This window comes from Cardiocondyla obscurior, linkage group LG01 (assembly GCF_019399895.1).
Source record: "Cardiocondyla obscurior isolate alpha-2009 linkage group LG01, Cobs3.1, whole genome shotgun sequence".
NCBI lineage: Eukaryota > Metazoa > Arthropoda > Insecta > Hymenoptera > Formicidae > Cardiocondyla > Cardiocondyla obscurior.
The window spans coordinates 2,407,973-2,425,340 of NC_091864.1; the positions used below are offsets into that span (position 1 = coordinate 2,407,973).

The following is a 17,368-nucleotide window of genomic DNA, read 5'->3' on the forward strand; positions in this document are numbered from 1 at the left end:
AAAGTTATAGATCTTGCCGCTTTTTCTCGATTTTCGAGTCGAGCCCCGGGTCGGCGGAAAAATTTTTTTTCGAGTCTTAGACTCCGTTTTTGTGCTGAATCCGGACGAGTTAGAAGTTCGGACAGGCATGAAACCGATAATCAAACATTTCCAACGTCACAGGACGGTAATTTCGCGCACAAAGGCGCGACGTCGCCGTATTGTTGCCCGTTCGCGTCTCGCAATTGGCTCATTGACTGGCGCACTTGCCCGGGAAGCACGTGGCCTCATTGATAATCAAACGGGGAAAAAAGGCAGAAGAGAAAAAAAAAAAAAAAAGAACTTACCCCTCGAGCGCTCGTTGACAAGAAGTCGCTAAAATGTCATTTTTAATTTAAAAAAAAAAAAAAAGATTTTTATAGTCCCGACGAATGTACATTGAAAAATTGAAGCTCGCGGTCTAACCACAGAACGAATCGTCGAGGACGCGTCGATAAAACGATGAAAAAGCGCGACTGACGGCGACCACGGTCGTCTCGACGACGTCTCCCCCGCGGAAAATAGTAACAGTTACTCACCTCACCATAACTTGACCCAGAAATCAAATCGCAGCGGCAACGTTAGCAGGCAGTTGGGCAGCAACGACAACGGCGATCCGGAATCCCGTTGATGATCGCCAATCCCGCGCCGCTCCGCGAGGGGCTGCCGACGTGCACACACTTTCGTTGTTTTACCAGATGATGACAATCACAACCGTTCGCGGAGGCGCGAAATACGGTGAAAATGGTCCTCGGTGCCGTGCGTTTACGATTTTCGCGCGCCACGCACGTTACGGGCGGAAGACGGCACCGTAAACTGTCACCCACGCACGAGCCGGGTGCTGGCCGTGTCGAACCGTCACGCGAGAGACACGCACGCACGTACCGCGTTGCCCACTGGCAGCTGTCACTCACGGATTGCCCGTGAAAACGTCGCGGCCCGAAGTGGCATAGCGAATCACGGGGAGACAGAGACAGCGGGAGACTCCGGCGGCCGCGAGGAAACGAGAGGGAGAGAGGGCGAGGGAGAAGGAGAGAAGAACGGAGATGGTAAAGGCGCAACGAGTCGGCGAGAAGGAGACAGGGGGTGAAAGGGGAAAAGAGAAAGAAGGGGAAAGAGAGAGGATGGAAGAAAGACAGCGTCGATTGCGTCGAGCATGCATGCACACTAGGGGGCACTGCGATGGCGGCGGCGACGGATGAGCCGTGCTCCGTTGCGGACGGTGGCGCAAAGCGATTAAGCGATTTTGTTGTGGACCCCGATTCTTCCCTTCGTCGGCTCTCTCTTCCCGGCTTTCCACTTCTCCCGCGCGTCGCCTTTCGCCTCTCTCCCGCACCGACCGCGCTGCGCCTCCAACTTGCTCTAGAACGGAAACCCGGCTCTTTATCCCCACTTCCACTCCCCTCCCCACTGTACGAGCAGGTCCACCACTCGCTAGTAACGTTGCAGCGCCTGACGTCAGGCGCGTAACGCCCGAAAGCGCGCGCGGGATTTTTAGAAGGGACCGTTTTCAAAGCCGGAACACCGTCCTCTCATTGTTAGCGTCAGCGGTTATCTGTACTTCTATTCGACTTATAGTCAGCGCCCGCTGCCTCCGCGTATCGAATACACCGGCCGCATTTTTTTAATACACCCGCAAAAAATGAGCTTCATGTAGTATGACAGTTTCGAACGCAATTAGACGGTGGAGAAATAAATGTCCGTTTACGTCGTCAAGTTTTAGTCGTCAACCGTTTTAAATGTCATTCGAATCAATCGTTACGATTATAATTACGTCGACGTCCCGTCGTCAAGCGTAATGCAAGAGCGCGATCCGATGCGATTTAACGTTCTCAAAATGTTTCGTTAATTTCGCGGGCAGAAAAGTAGTTGTCGAGATATATCAATAATTACTTCCGATGCCAATCAGCCGCTTAAGATGATCTCCGTCCGGCACATCTTTTTTCGAGCCCGCCATTGACATTATCCGAGAGATTTGTTCCGCTCTCTTTCGAAGCTGCGACACGATCTGCTCCGGTATTTTCCTTTATCGTCGCACTCGAGGAAACGCGGTCAACCGTCGACCGGCGCCCATGCCGCTCGCGAGTCTCGACGATCCTGGGGCTCGTTCTCATTGCGTGCCCTCGCCAATCGCTGACCGATGCGCAGAAGGCGAATCGGCGGGTTCTGCGCCGCGTCTGGGAGCGCTGGAACCAGCGCGAGCTCCGTTTCCGTGCGCGGTGGCGTTGTCCTCTCGCAGAAACTGATCGATCGTAAGCGCGTACCGCGGCACCGGCCATTGTGTAAAAAGGACCCATGACGCTCGGGTAGTGCACGCTGAGGAGTGGACGCGTAGTTTTTCCTCCCTCGAGTTTCGTCCTCTTGTGATATTTAGACTGTGCCAATACATAGGTGAGTAAGAACAAAAAGCCGTATGCCTTACCGATACCGCGGGTGCCGCCTCCGCGTCTCGCGTTTATTCGGTCCGCGTCCTTCGTCGCCTGCTCGCCGCGAGCCGTCGCGGTGGAAAGTTTCACGGAAAACCAGGTCGCGTACCGCCATGTCGCCGCGTTCTATCCGCATGCCCGCTCCTTCGACGAGGTAAAGCCACGGGCGTTTCTCACCTCGCGCCAACGATCCCGGCGGAGACGTCGGCCGCCCCGGGCGGGCACCTGCCTCACTCGAGAGTTTTCCTCGAGCTTTTTCGGTAGTTTTTCGCCATTTTGTCTCGGGCCGAGAACGACGGGTCGGCCATTACGCGCGCGATCACCCACCGGTCCCCGCGTCCGACGAGGTCCACCTTTCCACGGGAATTCTCCGTTTCGTCCGGAATGACGCACGTGGGAAGCCGTCGAAACGGCCTTCCGTGAAACGTCGAACGGAGGTTATTGCACCGCGTACGGATTAACGTTAACGCGAATGTTTCGCGCGACTGTCGGCGAGGTTTCGGGGATCGACTTGAATAAGCGGAATACGCTCGTTTCGTAAAGCGTTCCCGAAACTATTCGCGGTTACTATGCGACGTAGAAGACGTCCCGCCTGCGAGACGAACTTAGCCGTCGGTGAGAATCTGCTTTCGCGAATCCACGGCGGCGCGATCGCCGCCGCCGCGAGCGAGCGATGTGTCGGCATTTTTACGTCACATTTCTAAGGCGTCAATCGGCAAATTAAGCCGAATTTCGTGAACACGATTACGTTTTCGTTCGTCGCCTTGCATTCCGCGTTCGTTTGCATCGGATTGCAATTATAATTCGACCGGCGCGCCGTTGACTTGCAAATCTTGATCCATATCTGTTAATATGAATAATAATGTAAGACGGGAGTTGATTTTTTTTTTTTTTTTCCTTTGTTTTTATTACGTAACACGCCCAGATTATCGCCCGTGCGGTTCACGCTCATACCGGCGACAGCTCTCCGCCGTGTCGCTTATCGCGTTAACGCGTCCGTACGCGTCTATGTCACGCGCATCGTGACTGCGGCGGCATTTCGACGATCGCTAAATATAGAAAAGTGATCGAGGTCGCGTTATGAAAGGTTCGGGAAAGCGTCGGCCATGACTGTTATAGCGTTCGGGAATGAGAAAAGCGGCTGCGATATCCGCCATAACGTGCGTCTGACCTGAAACCGACCCGCCACGACGCAGATTATCTCATCGCGGCACGAGATTCGCTTTAGCCATTTTCGTTTTATTCATTTGCGAATTTATCGCCGTGCCAAGTAAAGTCAGTGAACCGATCGCGTTTCCTCCGATCGAGCAGCTTTTCGCACCGCCGGATTCCAGTTGTTTTGATTATCTCCGCGGCGATAAGAGCGAGGCGAAGTGGATCGTCTCGTAGAATTACATAAAATTACATAAAGAGCACGCAACGAGCCCGAGACGAAAAGGACACGCGCGCGGACCCGTAAGTCCCGAACGGCGTTTAGCGGTTTTCGCCTGCTTTATTACCGCAATTAAACTGCCTTTATTGACATTCCGGTCAGCACTCGGAATTTATTACGATCGGATTCCGTTCCGGCTTTATTTTACCCTTCGAATTTGAACGCGTAATAAAATAAACAACGGCGGAGAGGGCAGAACCGCGTCGTAATGGAGAGAACGAGTTATGCGGTAACAACCAAGACGAGAAAAAATAAACGATGAACGTCGATTGAACCGCAGTCACGCGAAAACGGTATGATTTTCACAATGCCTTTTTTTTTCTTTGGCAGGATGTTTGCCATTTGTTTTTTTTTTTTAATACGTAATATTCATATCTGTAGATAAGTGGCAAGATTGAATTTTAGAAGTTTAGATATAATTTTTAGAAATATTTTTTCTCATGAAGCGGAGATTCTTTTGCGATTAAAACACAGCTGAGATAAAATTATTAGAAGTTCGTGGATCGCGTAATTAAATTAAAATCAATTTTTTAAAAATAGATAGATTAGCTGCTTTTTATAAACTTAATTGTTAATTAAGATAAGAAATTATAACGTGAAGTGAACTGCACTACTTTTATTAGCGATATAAATTTATTTTTCGTATCGTGATTGTTCCGCAAACCAGTTTTCTGCTTTTTATCGAAATAATAGCGTGGGGATGTACTATTTAAATATTTCTTTTTCTTTTTTACGAATGTAATGTTAAATACAATGCTCGGGAATTATAATGCAATGCAAATTAGAATTGAAAAAATAGTTTCGTGTTACAAATTCGAATTACACTGAATCTTTTAATCATAAACTCTTCGAATTGCCTCGGACAAATTATTAATTTTTATTTTCGTCAGTATAAATTATAATTTCGATTGAACATCTATCTCTTTTTATTTTTTTTATTTTTTTTACTTTTTTAGAATCGGAGATACGAAAAATAAATCGTATGAACGATCGAACTTGATCTACTTCGATGAAAAAGACCGCGGATATTTTTTGCTCGAGTTACAAAGTTGAGAACAACGTTACAGAATGTATTGGTAACGCGATTTGGAAATAGGTCGTTACAGTAGGTGCGATTTCTTATAGGTGTCTTTCGAAACACGTTTCTTAATCGACTCGTCCGTTCTTCCGGGAGGACTACGGCGGTGAGCGCGAATACTCTCGCGAGGACCGCCGAATCTGCCTTTCGCGAGCCGCTGAAAATTGAAGTCGCGACCATCTTGACGCCGATCGTAATTCGGCCTCGGCGGCGTCAGTGCTATTCTCAATCACGTCGCAGTAGCAAAATTTCCGTGCGGAGCGCATGCGCGCCGTTTTCCTGTTTTTCCTTCTTGCTCGCACCCGGGGGACGCGGCTCGAACGTCTGGCACGTCTGCGCCCTCCGACGGCGGTATACCGCGGCCGTGTCGAGAGAGGCGTTCAGCTACGCCATTGTTGAAAAGGGCAGCGCACGAGGTGGACGCCGGGCCCTGGACGATCCACGCTGTTTTACTTTTCACCGACTCCACTGCTGTGATATTAGATTGTTTTATATCCCCCTTATTAGGTGAGTGATCAAGTCGCACGTAAAGACGCGGGCGGTATACGCGAGCGGTGTACGCGAGCCGTGTCCCCGGAGCCGCGGAAAAGAAAAAAAAAAATAACGTCGGGTGTTGCGGATGATATGGCGTGCGGCGGGTGGGTCCACGAGATAGCGAGTGTGTCTTCGAGCCGTTTTCGGGAACGTCGCGCCGCGGATACCGCGGAGTTTCGCTCTCGCCGTTACGCGCGTCCGCGGTAAATCGTAAGAATTTCCTGCCGCGTAGTGGCGTTTGCGTTTGTGATTTCAGTGCTGTTTGTCCAGACGCGACGCACGAGCGCGGGGGAATTCGGTCGGCGCGCGCGGGCGCGCCGCGGATCGATCGCCCGTGGTTTTCCGCCGCGAGCTTTCCACCCATCGCCATTTTGTCCCGGGTCCGACCTCGCTAACCGCCATGTTGGCGTTCCACGTCTTCGCCGACTCCCGCGGGTGTGAAAGCCCCTTTACGGGGCAAGGAGGTGGTAGCGCGTCGCCGCAAAACGGTTCTTCTTCTTCTTCTTCCCCCTCCTCTGCGTCGCGCTTTTCTCTCGGGCGAGTATTCGCGTGTGTGCGAGCGGCCGAGATATGCGATCGGGAAAAATGGTCAACAATTTTTGTTCTCTACACGCACGCACATGCAACACGCTCTTGGCATCGTCTGACGTAACGCTCGCTCGCTCGCGCGCGAGATAACAATATAAATAGATTACGCAATCTCGCTCAGGCCGAGGAACGACTCTTTCCGTCTCGTTTACTCTTTTTTTTTTCTTTTCTTTTTTTTTTTCCTCCTCTCTCTTCCCCTCTTCGTCCTCGCGCGCGGCGTCGTCTCGCGACTGCGCGCCTCGTTCTAAACCAGTCCTGCTGCATGTTCTGTAATCCTCTCCCTCTTCATCTCGCCGTTCCCCACTTATCGTCGCTCGCGAGCCGCGTGATCGATTTTCCCGTATTTATTGCGCGCTGCTAGTATAAATCGTGTTGACGTAAATCGGGTTAGACTCGGTCCGATTTTGTTCGTTACGCCGCCGGCCGGGCTGGTGACGCGTCGTAATAGTCGATGAGAACATCACGATGAAAGTACGCTGGCCGATCGTCCCGGTCGTTTATCACGGTGATTAAACTCTCGGAGATCCGGGTTCGCCCGGACCATCGTCTTCAGGTATGCGTGTCCGTCTTCCTCCCTTTCGTCTTTGCGCGTTAAGAGTTTTTTTTTTTTTTTAATTAAATTAATTTGCGCTCATGATTAAATATCTCTCTCTCTTTCTCTATTGTCGCGCGACTTGTCGAGAATTGCGAGGCCCTTGATAAAATTCGCGAACGATCCTAGAAAAAGGAGTTTCGATGGCGGTGGCGGTGCCGTGTAGGACCGCAGCTGCCGTTCCTGGGTCTCAGGAGCCTTCGCGATCGTTGCGCAAACCGTGCGCGCAGCCCGGACGTCCCGATTGCGCGTGTGCGGTGCTTGCGCGTCCTCCTGCATCATCCCCACCAAAGTAGTCTATTACCGTTACCAGACACGCACAAAGGAAAAGGCCAGAAGACCGATCCGACCGACGCGTCGTTCACACGGCCATTTTGGAAGCTTCGGCGCTTCGCTGCGGAGCTTTCGTCTCCGTCGTCCTCCCGCGAGGGCTGTGTGCGAGAAACGAAGAGGGAGAAGGAGACGAGACGAGACAGGACGGGGACTGTGAGACTGTCGAACCGGGACGGAAGTTAAAAGACGTACTTTCGCGGGTACGTCGGTCAGCTCGATGTGCGCGATAATAATCGGTCGCGGGAGGACGAGATAGCGTCGGGTCGTTCAGCCGATTGATAGCGGTAAGGAGAACGAACAGCGCGTAAGAGAGAGAGAAAGAGAGAGAGGACTGCTCCGTCGGCAGGTTCCGCACTCGTACGTCGTTATCCGGCTTTTCTCGTTCACGTTACGCGTCGTCGCTTATCCACGCTTGTTTTCTCATCTGCAGAAACGAGGAAACGAAGCCAGAACTACCATGGAGGACGACCAGCAGTTCTGTCTCAGGTGGAACAACCACCAAAGTACGCTCATACAAAACTTCGACACACTCCTCGAAAGCGGGACGTTGGTCGACTGCACGCTGGCGGCGGAGGGGAAGACTCTCAAGGCCCACAAAGTAGTCCTCTCCGCATGCAGTCCATACTTTGAGGTAAGCGAAACATTCAATTTGTCATTCTTTAATTGTATATATTTTTTTTACATTTTTCTAGGACGTTTATAATGTAATTAAAAAAAAAAAAAGAAAAAAAAGAATCTTAAGTCAGGGAATTATTACTTCATTTCTTATTTTGAAATTAACATATCTTTTCTTTTGGTTGTAGTAATAAATTGGAGACAGACATTGCCTGTATTTGAAACTAGAGATATGCTTGTTGTAATAATTAAGAGAACGGTGTCGATCAAATTTGATTAATGATTGTATTTTGTTAATTATCATTTGCTTATTAGCAACGATATTAAATTAAAAAAAAAATGAAAAAAAGTTTTGGCTTAATAGAATAATTATAAGTGCAATAAATGGTAATTGCGTGTTGTGAAGCTTTTCCCCTTGCTTCTTTGTTCAGTTAGTTCAGTCGGGTTAGATCAATACGAAACATGTTGGGAGGGAATGAGATAGATGTTGAGAAGCAAGGGGAGAAGAGGGATCTCAAGTTGAAACAAGATGGCCGTGCTTGTTGAACGTTGCCTGGGCAGGAGTGTAGGAGGTATAGCGGAGGATGGAGGGGGAGCAAAAGCCTGAAACCCCCTCCTAGGTCCTCTTGATCAATACAAGGAAAGCAAGATGGCTGATTTCCAGGGCACTTGCCCTGGGATTTTACCCTAATATGGGTGGGGATGCAGAACGGCTGTTGCAATAATTGAATACTGCTCTAGGAAAATTAATAAAGTACTATCTGTGCCAATTGTATGTGCGTGTACACTCTAACTCATCCCAGATATTGCATTTATTCTTAGCTGCAGCATAAGATATATAAAAAGATTGATACTGTTAAATAATTAATTTTATCTCTATATATATTAAATATACTCTACGATGGTTTAAGCTTTATTGGGTTTAAATGTTTCTTAGCACATTTGTGCTACAATGTATATAAGATAAACGTGTTAGAATAACATTTAAATGTAGTATGAATTAATAAATGATTATATTATTATGTTGTAATTAATATGATTGTTTAAATAATCATATCTTTTTATATTGCAGTGCCTCCTCAGCGAACACTATGACAAGCATCCAGTCTTCATACTCAAAGATGTTAAATTCAAAGAACTTAAGGCAATGATGGATTATATGTACAGAGGGGAAGTAAACATTTCCCAAGACCAATTGGCAGCACTCCTCAAAGCCGCAGAGTCTCTGCAAATTAAGGGCCTTTCGGAAAGTAAAACTGCTGGTAGTAGTAAGACGGAATCCAGGCCACAGAAAACCGTCTCACAACCTACAGCACCGTCGTTAGACATTCCACACGCGTCTTCCGGTCTGACGATAGAAAAGAACAAAGTTCCTAGGCAAAGTTTGGCGCAAAGTTCCGTAGGGGATTTACCAGAGGATACGGTTAGTCCTCAGGTGTCGAAAGGGTTGTCCTCGAGGTAAGCACTTCGAAGAAAAATAATGTATATTTTACGTTGTACTTTAAGCATAATTTTTTTTAAAAACGTTGCTAACTGTATTGTATGTTTGATTTACTCTTTTAGGGAAGGTTCACAAAGTCCAACATCAAGGAAAAAAAAGAGGTTTCGAAGAAGAAGTCTGACTGAAGATAGTACGATAGAGAATCAGGATGCATCGAATTCCAGCGACATGCCTCAGCAAATGGGTGTACCGGCGCTTGGTATCGCGCCTGTGGCAGACGAAAAAGTACACGCAGATCCCACAGATTCTCTCGGCAGGTCAGCTTTAATGACGCAGTTGACGAAACCTGCCGACGAGATGTTACAGGTAAAATATGTTCAATGTTTATCGCATTTACGTATGCCAACGGTTAAGTAGAGGCTGTCGCCCATAGCGCTGTTTCCTTCGCTTCGTTGGTAAAAAAAAATCGTTCTTTATCCTACTGCCTTGGTTCTATCTTTGACTTACCGCTGCAGTGTGGAAACGGTTCGAGATAATTTTCTCCTACCGATCATGTTTTTATCTGTAAAATAAGCTCTTTCGACGTTTCTAATATATCTTAATATTTTACAGCTGCCACTCGAAAAACCCGAGCCAAACGATAATCTCATCGAACCAAAGTCTGAATACCTAGAAGATGCTGAGGAGGGCGTCGAAGATCTGACGCTAGATGAAGATATGAACGATCTTAATGACATGGAACAGGACAACAATCGAGCTGGACCGTCCCATGATCCCGCCCAACACCCCGGTGAGTTTCAAATATTATTTGCTATTTATTTTTTATTTTTGATTTTATCGTAGCGAAACGCAGGGTTTATTTTTCATTTAGGGGCAATGCAAATTGTAACATGCATTTGAAACTTGCGCATCGCTAAGCAGCGTTCCGCATGTAAGAATATGATTGCTACATGTAGCGAATAATTAATTACGTATTGTATCAAATTTATATGCTCTGGAAAGAGTCAACGACAGTAGCGAATCTTCGATCCAAAATGTTTATTTGGATCGAAGCGGAGCTTGACGTCTTATACGATTGGACAGTGATTCTTGAACGAGAGTCCGCGGTATTGACCGGGTTGCGAAATTAATTTGTTCTTACTTAATCGTAAATGGGAAGGGCTTGTTCGTTGAACGAATAGTTTTGATGTCGCGAAGTCGTTTCGTTGTTCTGTTTTGTTATCTGTTAAAACGGGACGTGTAACAAATTGGCCGACACTAGCTTGGGTTTCCTCGTTGCAGGTGGGGGGGCGGGAGCGCGGTCTCGGTCGAGAGGGAATTTGAATAGTGGTGACGGTGGTGGTCGTGGTAATGATGGTGGTGGCGGTGGCGGCGATGCCCCATGGGCTTCCCATTTCCTCGAATGTAAAAAAGTGCCAAACATGAGGCGGCCGCGCCCAGACGTTGACGTAGGCGCGTTGCTTAAATCACTGGCGAACAAGCAGGGCAGAAAGTATAGTTTAGACTCGGTTAAAATGTCCCTGGAGGCAATATTACAACAGGGGGTTAGCACCACTCAAGCGTCCGAGATGTACGGCATTAATCGCTCAACGCTGCAGTTCTATTTGAAAAAATTGAACGTCGTCAGGAGGAGATGGAGACAACCTTCCAATACCCCAATCCAGCCTAGATAAACTTAATGTGCATATAAAAATCGTCGTTTTTTAAATGTTGAGTCCAATCGTTATTTTTAATAGTGATTATATAGTTCTGTTTTCATATAGAATTTTACTTGTTCGTTTCACTTGTGAGTTTGATTTGTTAGAAATCAAATATTATTTTTACACATATTGCCGAACGACTGTTCTCTTCGCACTCTAACGTAAAATTTATTTAAAAATCGTATCTCCGACAAGAATCACTTCCGAACTAATTGTTTAACAATAATTCCACTTTCACGGTTGGTTTTGATCTTTTTTAATATGGCAAATTTACTTTAAAAATAAATGAATCTGCTGGCTTTTAGTCTATTGGTCGTAATAGTTTTTTTTTTTTTTTTTTTTTATTACAATTGGTAATGTATAATACAAGTATGGTGAGAGAGTAAAATAATTAACAAAAGACTGACATCGCCGATGAGTACCGGATCTGTACTCTGCTCACTATAACTATTCTTCCGTTCTCTCATTGCGACTGCACGGAACTTGTGTTCTATAAATTATACTACTAATTGCAATAAAACATTTTTTTTTACAAAGCACGTTAATTAAAAAGCCTGAATATGAATCAATTTATTTTTGATGTAGCTTTACCATACTAAAGATCAAAATCGAAGATTAAATACTCTCGATCTCTTGTTAGTGATAATGTATGCATATTCGAGTTTAAAGTATGGCGCAAGTTAATGTACAAAGTATTTGAACTTTAAATAGTTTGAAGTTGCCAGTATTATTTATCTATTTCCTAAGTGTTACATGTAGGGTATTCAAGCTTAAAATGTTTAAAACTTGTCTGGCTGTTCTGTATGTGCGTATGAATGTGTGCGAGCACGAATTTTTGAGCAAATGTGTTATGTTATCATGTATTCTACATAACTTGCCAAATATTACTTGGTGTAACAAATCATGAGTATAAAGGGATGATTAGGGATATATTATATATAATGTATGTACTTTATGCATTTCCATTATATAAGGGAGTGTCATGCGATTTTTTGATCGTGAAACCCTGTGTTTCGCTGTGTAATTTTTTGATCGATCTTATATATATATATATATTATATATATATATTATATATGTCCCAATATTTTTGTTCCCTTTTAAAAGAGTTTATGAATAAAGTACCCTTTTCATTCCTAAAAAGATGTTATCACTATTATTTTTAATATGTTGATTATTAAATTTCATGATTTTAAATAAGAATTTTTTTATAATTCAACAATTAAGCTTTGGACGATAAATCAGTTTTTAAAAATATCTTATATTTTAGTATCATTATCTTATTTAATTTAAAATATATTCTCGTTTAAGAGCAAGGATAAATATATTTTTTTTAAATAGACTCTGTGAAAAGTTGTAATTAATCTCTATCTTATGATTTATGTTATAATTTTTATATCGATAATTTACAATATTGTATTACGTAAAAAATGTTTCACGGGGCATTAAAATTTATTGGACGATGCTTTTTATTTTATAGCAGGTCTTGGCTCATGGCACGTTACCGGTGACCGAAGTAATGCGGGGGGTGTTGTGGGTTCTGGAACTACCTGCGTTAGCGGAGGAGCGACGGATGAGGTTTTTCTAGCAGCTCAGGAGGCCGCACAGGCTGCTCATCGCGACTCACAAGGTAGGCTCATTCTCATCATTTTTCATCTGACTCCGACCCCCGTAACAATAGGCACTCGTAATTGGCTCAACTCGCCAGAGCGTTTCACATGTGAACGACATTTTTGCCAGAGTCGTTTCCACGGTTTGAAATGTAAATTTTTAATCAACTTACAGTAGAACTAAGCATATGGTACTTGTTTTTGAATGAGCTAGATGACGTGGAAAAATTTGAAATGGAAACAATGATATGTATATCTCTTGAATGTGATAGACCTGAGAATGGCTCATTCACTACCGAGTATGTTAACAAAAGTTTCGAATGACGTGTACACGCGTGCGTAATATGTGTCTATTGCGCAGGCGGGGCGGAGCTTCTTTTTCTTTCGTTGTCGATAACGTGGTTCAACCTAGATTCCGGTGCGTTCAAGTGTAGCACGGTCTCTGAAAGAGCTTTTTATTTTCTACCAGAGCATGTAGAGCTTTCCGTTAAATTCTTAAGTTCTTTGTGTATCTCTTTCTATCTTTTCCTCTCTTAGCGTAGCGCCATGCGATAGGCGAGACTTGACGTAAGACGAGCCGCACGCGCCTTTTTTTTTTATCGCGCCAACCGCAATCGGTTTCCTATAATCGGTATTACGTTGTACGTTTTATCATCGTCTCGTCTTCGTCAGCCTTGCAACGCGCGACGCTGCGGCCTCTCTCTCCTCCGAAAGGAGTACGACAGCGCGAGGAGGACATCCCGCAAACCGACCAGGGAGAACACGAGACCCACTATCTCGTGTCAATTTCGCGCCGTTAAAAAAAAAAAAAAAGCACGAAGGACTAACTGTATCTCATTCTTGATGATAATTTTGCGCGAAGTAATATAACAGTAGTTAGCAGTAAATACTGTAATTACCTTCCTCTAATGCAAAATTTAATTTTTTTTTTTTGTACGTGAACGCGCTTATAACAGCTGTAAAGAAATAATTGAGATAAGTGGGCGATTGGAAAACAGAAAATTATAAGTATTTTTTTACTTCGTTATCTCGGTCAAAAAGAAAAATCTTTTTTTTACTAATATCATAAATACTTATTTAACGAAATGGGACGTAATTAATTTGCTATTGTTAGACAAAGTTGATAAAAATTGTTACGCGGAATCGCGCGTCATCGATAAAACGTGTAGGTGTAAAGATCCATGATAGAATTGAGTAGGTAGATATCTCTCGATAGTCTCTCTTTCTCTCTCTCTCTCTCTCTCTCCCTTTGAAACCGATCTGTTTACGTTCACGAGTTTTCATCAAGTCCAACGATGTGCAATAAATTCAACGACGAGAATTTTAATACATGCTTATATGAATCGGGGCAGTGTATGACGTACTTGTTTTGATGCGGATATATGCGAATGAAATATAACTCGCTGTTTTAAATGTACGCTCGCGAAATAAAATACGTGGCTCAGCGAATTGAGCGGCGAAAGAAATTTCGGGACGTTATCGGATAGCGTTATTTCTCCGTTGCTACGGGAAATTCAAGTCGAGGCGCAACATTAAATCTTCTTGGCAGGCAGAAATTCATAACGGGGCTTACGTGAGCTCTCGCGTATCTACTTCAATAGCCGTTACATACTTTCTAGAAATTTGATACTACTATATATAGAATATTAGAGGTGACGCTCGTCACCTTCGACTATGATTATTTTTCGCTGATTCCTACGGTTCTACAGCTCGAAGGAAGTAGCTATCCTATTTAACGCAACCTATGCAGAGTTACTTGACTCTCGAATGATGTCATCGCACAAATTTTTACGTGACGCCTTTACACGTGCGCCTCGCGGATCTTTTTTTTTTTTTTTTCGTAATGTTTAACGAATACATACCGTTGTGTGAATTTCGGTAAATCCATGAAGAATATTGGCCTGTCGCCTTCGACAAGGTTTATACTAAAGCTTTCCGGATTACGTAAATCTGCTTTATTAGATTATATTTAATCGAATCTTTTCTCAATTTATTTCTTACCTCAACCTTCAACGTGAACGTCGGCACATCAATAGGCGAATTTAATTTTTATATTTCCTCACGGGAGAGAATTCAATTCTCTAAGAATTGACGAACGTGAAGTTTTCAAAGGCTCGTTATTTTTAAGGCTTGTTGCTACCTAAACCGCTCGCGGTGGTCACGAGCAAATAACGTTATGTATAATATAATAGGCATGTGTGCTTATTGCCTGGCCGAGGCATTCTCACGAACATTCACTGACCTTGGACTTCATGATGCTTAGAGCAAACGCGCGTGGTAGGTTTCTCTCGAATATAAATAGACGAGGAGCGAGCGAAAGAATTAACCAAGTTTTTGACGTGTCTTATTTGCGCGGGATACAAAGACTCGCAGTTAGATTGCGCGGTATTATTTTTAGAAAAATTTTCTGGCACGACGGAGTATTACATATTTACGTGAATATTACTGATAATAATTTGATACGGTTATCGGGCGTGCGAAAAATTGAGGCTGCCAAAAGCCAATTCATATTGCATATTAAACGTAATTTATTATTGCTAGTACTGGCTAGTGATATTTACCACTTCTAGATTTTTGCTGATAAATACACGCGCGTAAAAGTTAGGCGCAAATGCGTAGAGCAACGCGTAGTCAAAGGGATAGAACTCTCCAGGAACGCGTTAGTGGAGATAAGACCGTAATGAGGAAATTAAACGAAATCCCTCGTGGTTTACTGATGACCCAGATTTATCGCGAACTCTTGTACAGACTCGTTGAACCGTATCGAGGCAATTATACGCATTGCGCAACGTTGAAGTCGCCCGACGACAAGATTGACCCACGGTTCAGTTACTTTGCGTGACAATAGGAAGCAATATCGTTCGATTGGAATAATTGCAACGCCGAATATAAGCGATAAGTTATGATAAAAATCGGTTCTTTCGCATGACGAGCGACAGATAAGTTCGATAGGAGCTCGGAATATATTTCGGGAAAAATAGCTTCGCTTATGAAGAAAGTGACGATGATATTTTCGTGGATCATTATTTCGGTTTCGCGAAGTAGTCTCTCGAAACGACAGGCCAGCTGTGAGCCTGCTTGCATCTGCTAATGCGTCGGCGACAGCTGCAATACTGAACGGCAGATGCAACCGGATGCCGGTTATCCCAGATGGTTGAGCCGGAAATCGTGCGCATCCTTCGCGATTGTAAAACGTTCTCCGAGTTATTCGATAGCTTAAAAAAAAAGATGTCTCGGTATTGTGTCGGAGCAATCTTTGCGAAACAATATAAAAATCACGATGCGATATTTCTTTACGACGAGAAAGAATGAAACTAATATAATGTCAGGCGCTTTATTTCTCTTATCTTTTAATTTCCGTTAAAATAATCGTATCGCGAAGCACAAAAATTCTAATAATTTGCGGAGAGACGTTGAGAGAGAGAAAAGAGAGAGAGAAAGAGACAGGTAGTGCAAGAAGTTAATTTTTATCTTTAATATGGACATTAGATAAGGAAAGGGGGAAGACTTTTCTTAGACTCGGTCGGGGGATTTTTTTTTTTCCCGTAATCTTTTAGGATACTCGATCGTCCTAACGAGACGATCCAACGTGGGAGGCAAGGTAATTCCGGAGAGAGAGGAGCGGCCTCTCTGTCAATGCTAGCGTTATTAAATCTCGAAATTCGTACTCGCGATCGCGCGGTTCCTGACGTGGTACTCGACGGTAGTGTTCTTTTCGCGATGTCCTTACGCGCCAGGTGCCCGTGTAGAATCGCGAGGGCTTCTCTTGCCAGCTCGTCACGGCAGACGGAAAATGCATTCTGCCCTCCACTGTTTTTCTCTAAACGCGTATTATCAGTGTGTCGTGCGCGATACACTTTGAAAGAAAAATACATTGGACAGATGCTCGCATTGATAGCGAAGGTCGTTTTTTTTCACCGTCAGAGACTTGTTGCCTTGAATCTAGTTTTTCGCACGGAGTCCGTTCGGGAACAAAAAGAAGGGTCGATACTTAAAAATTCATGTCTCGAGCCACCGCGATTTGGAGTCTCATAGCCTTTCTTTGTTTTTTTAAATTTTTTTTTGAAGGCTTTATTGCTCCGCGAAAAACACGTCTCCCTTCATTAAATTTTTTTTTTTTTTTTTTTATTTTGTTTTAAAATTTCCACTTTAAAAGCTCTCTCGTACTCACCTTTAGTTACCGCTTTTTTCATATGTCTTTCACGTACGTTTGTTGATCTTTCTTTGAGTGAGTTCTGTGACGAGACGCCGAGTTCGCGATCTTTAGGACCGGAGTTGCGCCACGTTATTCGCAGCGCGTAGATCTCTCTCGTTTTATTTATTTATTTATTTTTTTTTTTTTCCTCGTATTTTCTGTCGCGGAAACACGCAAAAGCGTTCCCGACGACAAGATAAAGGGTAAAGGCAAACGCGCGCGTATGCACACGCACTCGCACACGCCTGTTCGAAGGAATGGTCGACGAATATTCTTGCTATCCTTTGTGGACAATCGCCTCCGGCCGCTTCTTCCGACAATAGTGAAACGTTCGCGTTTGCCTCTGCCGATCCGGGATTCACCCTTAGATCCCAGACGATAAAAAAAAAAAAGAAATCAGCCCATTGTAGCCGTGACGTGTTTTTTTTGTTGGTGAAGAATAAAGAAAGAATCACGTACACATGTATGTATGCAAACGGGGTCGCGTGTGCTAAAATCATGCACAGAAATCGAACCGGGAAGCTTGCACGAGAATCGTGTGAGAGACACATTGCATTACCCTGCATTCTCGTCGATTGCGGATCGAACAACCGGGTGCGTTGATGTACGGCCAGTCGTACTCGATAGAATTCTCTGCTCTGTTACCATGGTCACTTAGGGGGTTATTTCGTTTTCTTCTTTCCCATCTTTTTTTTTTTAATTTTTTTTTATTATGCACGACGAAGTGCGTGGGTATCACCTTTTATCCACATACATCTGCCTCGTCTATCTCTTCTCCCGTTTCTTTTTCTTTCCTCGAAACGCGCTT

The 17,368-nt window shown here is 44.5% G+C and overlaps 2 protein-coding genes across 33 annotated transcripts in view; one reads left to right on the top strand and one right to left on the bottom strand.

Moving 5' to 3' along the window:
• Positions 1-719, bottom strand: part of LOC139105141 (pipsqueak) — a 48,088-nt gene extending 47,369 nt beyond the window's left edge. Inside the window, exon 1 of the mRNA XM_070661117.1 lies at positions 558-719. Coding sequence (XP_070517218.1) covers positions 558-565 — 8 coding nt within the window. The 5' untranslated portion in view covers positions 566-719. The remainder of the gene's footprint in view (positions 1-557) is intronic.
• Positions 720-2,227: 1,508 nt separating this feature from the next.
• Positions 2,228-17,368, top strand: part of LOC139105269 (longitudinals lacking protein, isoforms H/M/V) — a 175,982-nt gene continuing 160,841 nt past the window's right edge. For 15 of the 32 annotated variants that reach the window (XR_011546337.1, XM_070662446.1, XM_070662364.1 and 12 more), the window contains exons 1-6: positions 2,231-2,409; positions 7,432-7,632; positions 8,689-9,074; positions 9,180-9,423; positions 9,670-9,847; positions 12,236-12,385. Coding sequence is in view for 31 of the 32 variants with exons in the window: in XM_070662446.1 (XP_070518547.1) it covers positions 7,459-7,632; positions 8,689-9,074; positions 9,180-9,423; positions 9,670-9,847; positions 12,236-12,385 (1,132 nt within the window). In the remaining variant the exon portion in view is untranslated. Of the gene's footprint in view, positions 2,410-5,310; positions 5,462-5,830; positions 6,630-6,986; positions 7,359-7,431; positions 7,633-8,688; positions 9,075-9,179; positions 9,424-9,669; positions 9,848-12,235; positions 12,386-17,368 lie in introns of those variants that run through there. The other 17 variants (XM_070663270.1, XM_070663184.1, XM_070663426.1 and 14 more) reach the window with 9 other exon arrangements.